This window comes from Myotis davidii, unplaced genomic scaffold (assembly GCF_000327345.1).
Source record: "Myotis davidii unplaced genomic scaffold, ASM32734v1 scaffold69, whole genome shotgun sequence".
In the NCBI taxonomy this organism is placed as follows: domain Eukaryota; kingdom Metazoa; phylum Chordata; class Mammalia; order Chiroptera; family Vespertilionidae; genus Myotis; species Myotis davidii.
Window position 1 is genome coordinate 1,373,944 of NW_006300363.1, and position 1,033 is coordinate 1,374,976.

Below are 1,033 nucleotides of genomic sequence, written 5' to 3' on the forward strand. Positions count from 1 at the left end.
CACACAGATTTATTTACCACAGAGCTGATGGGTTTCAGTCCTTGGCAGGCCACCTGGAGACACTCGCTGACAGAGACACACGGAGGTCATCAAATACGCTGCGGCAGGAGCTTGGTCTCTTGACTCGAAGAGAGGCCTCTAACAGTCTGGGCTCAGAAGGAGAGCAGGAACGGAAGTTTCCAAGGGGGAAGGAGAACGTCTTGTCTATGGAGGTCAGACAGGCGTCTGACTGCTGCTGCGAGAGTCCTTCTTTTTATACCCAATGGGTGGGCTGCTTCAGTGTCTCATATCAGTGTGCTCCGGTGGCCTTCGGGGCTTATTGGGATACACACGCAGGGAGTTACAAGTTGTTTGTCAGGAGTTACAAGTTATCTATCAGGAGGTAACACGCAGGGGGTTACAAGTTACTTATCAGGGTCACACACATATACACATTAAGTCTTCTACGTATAGTTTAAAATTCACTCTAATAAAAAATGAAATTTGATTATGCTATCTTATACTAACTAAACTTATTACTATAACACCAAGGAAATTTTATTCACACTGAAAAGGTGAAATGGACATCATGAAAATGGAATTGAAGCTCAGCCAGAAAATAATATAAGCAGCTAGCTGTCCAAAATGCTTTTCGGGGCTACAAATCCAGGAAAATGTACCCCAAGTGGCGAGAACCTGTAATTGCGACCTCCACATCACTCTCATTGATCCTCACAACGTAGGATAGTAAGGAAGACATTCTCATAACATGAACATTTTATTTAAAAAACATATGTACAGCGCTGTGATGTTGCAAAGAATGTGTATAGAAAAAATTCTGAAAGGTAACGCACCAAAATATTAAGAGCATTTCAGTTTGTAATATTTTTTTTTCTTATTTTCCCTAAACCCAAATTATATGTAATGCATTTGTATCACTTCACAGTGGGAGAAACAGGAATTTTTTGAATGATAAACAAGAAGACTAAAGCAAAGGACTTGTATGCATTCATATAAGCATAACCGATGGACATGGGACACTGGGGGATAGGGG

The 1,033-nt window shown here is 41.1% G+C and overlaps 1 protein-coding gene across 2 annotated transcripts in view; it reads right to left on the reverse strand.

The window, feature by feature from the left end:
* APOH (apolipoprotein H) overlaps positions 1 to 105 on the reverse strand; it is a 13,474-nt gene extending 13,369 nt beyond the window's left edge. For both annotated transcript variants that reach the window (XM_006776669.2, XM_015572457.1), the window contains exon 1: positions 18 to 105. In XM_006776669.2, the coding sequence (XP_006776732.2) occupies positions 18 to 90 (73 nt within the window). In that variant the 5' untranslated portion in view covers positions 91 to 105. The remainder of the gene's footprint in view (positions 1 to 17) is intronic.
* Between the last annotated feature and the right edge of the window lie 928 nt (positions 106 to 1,033).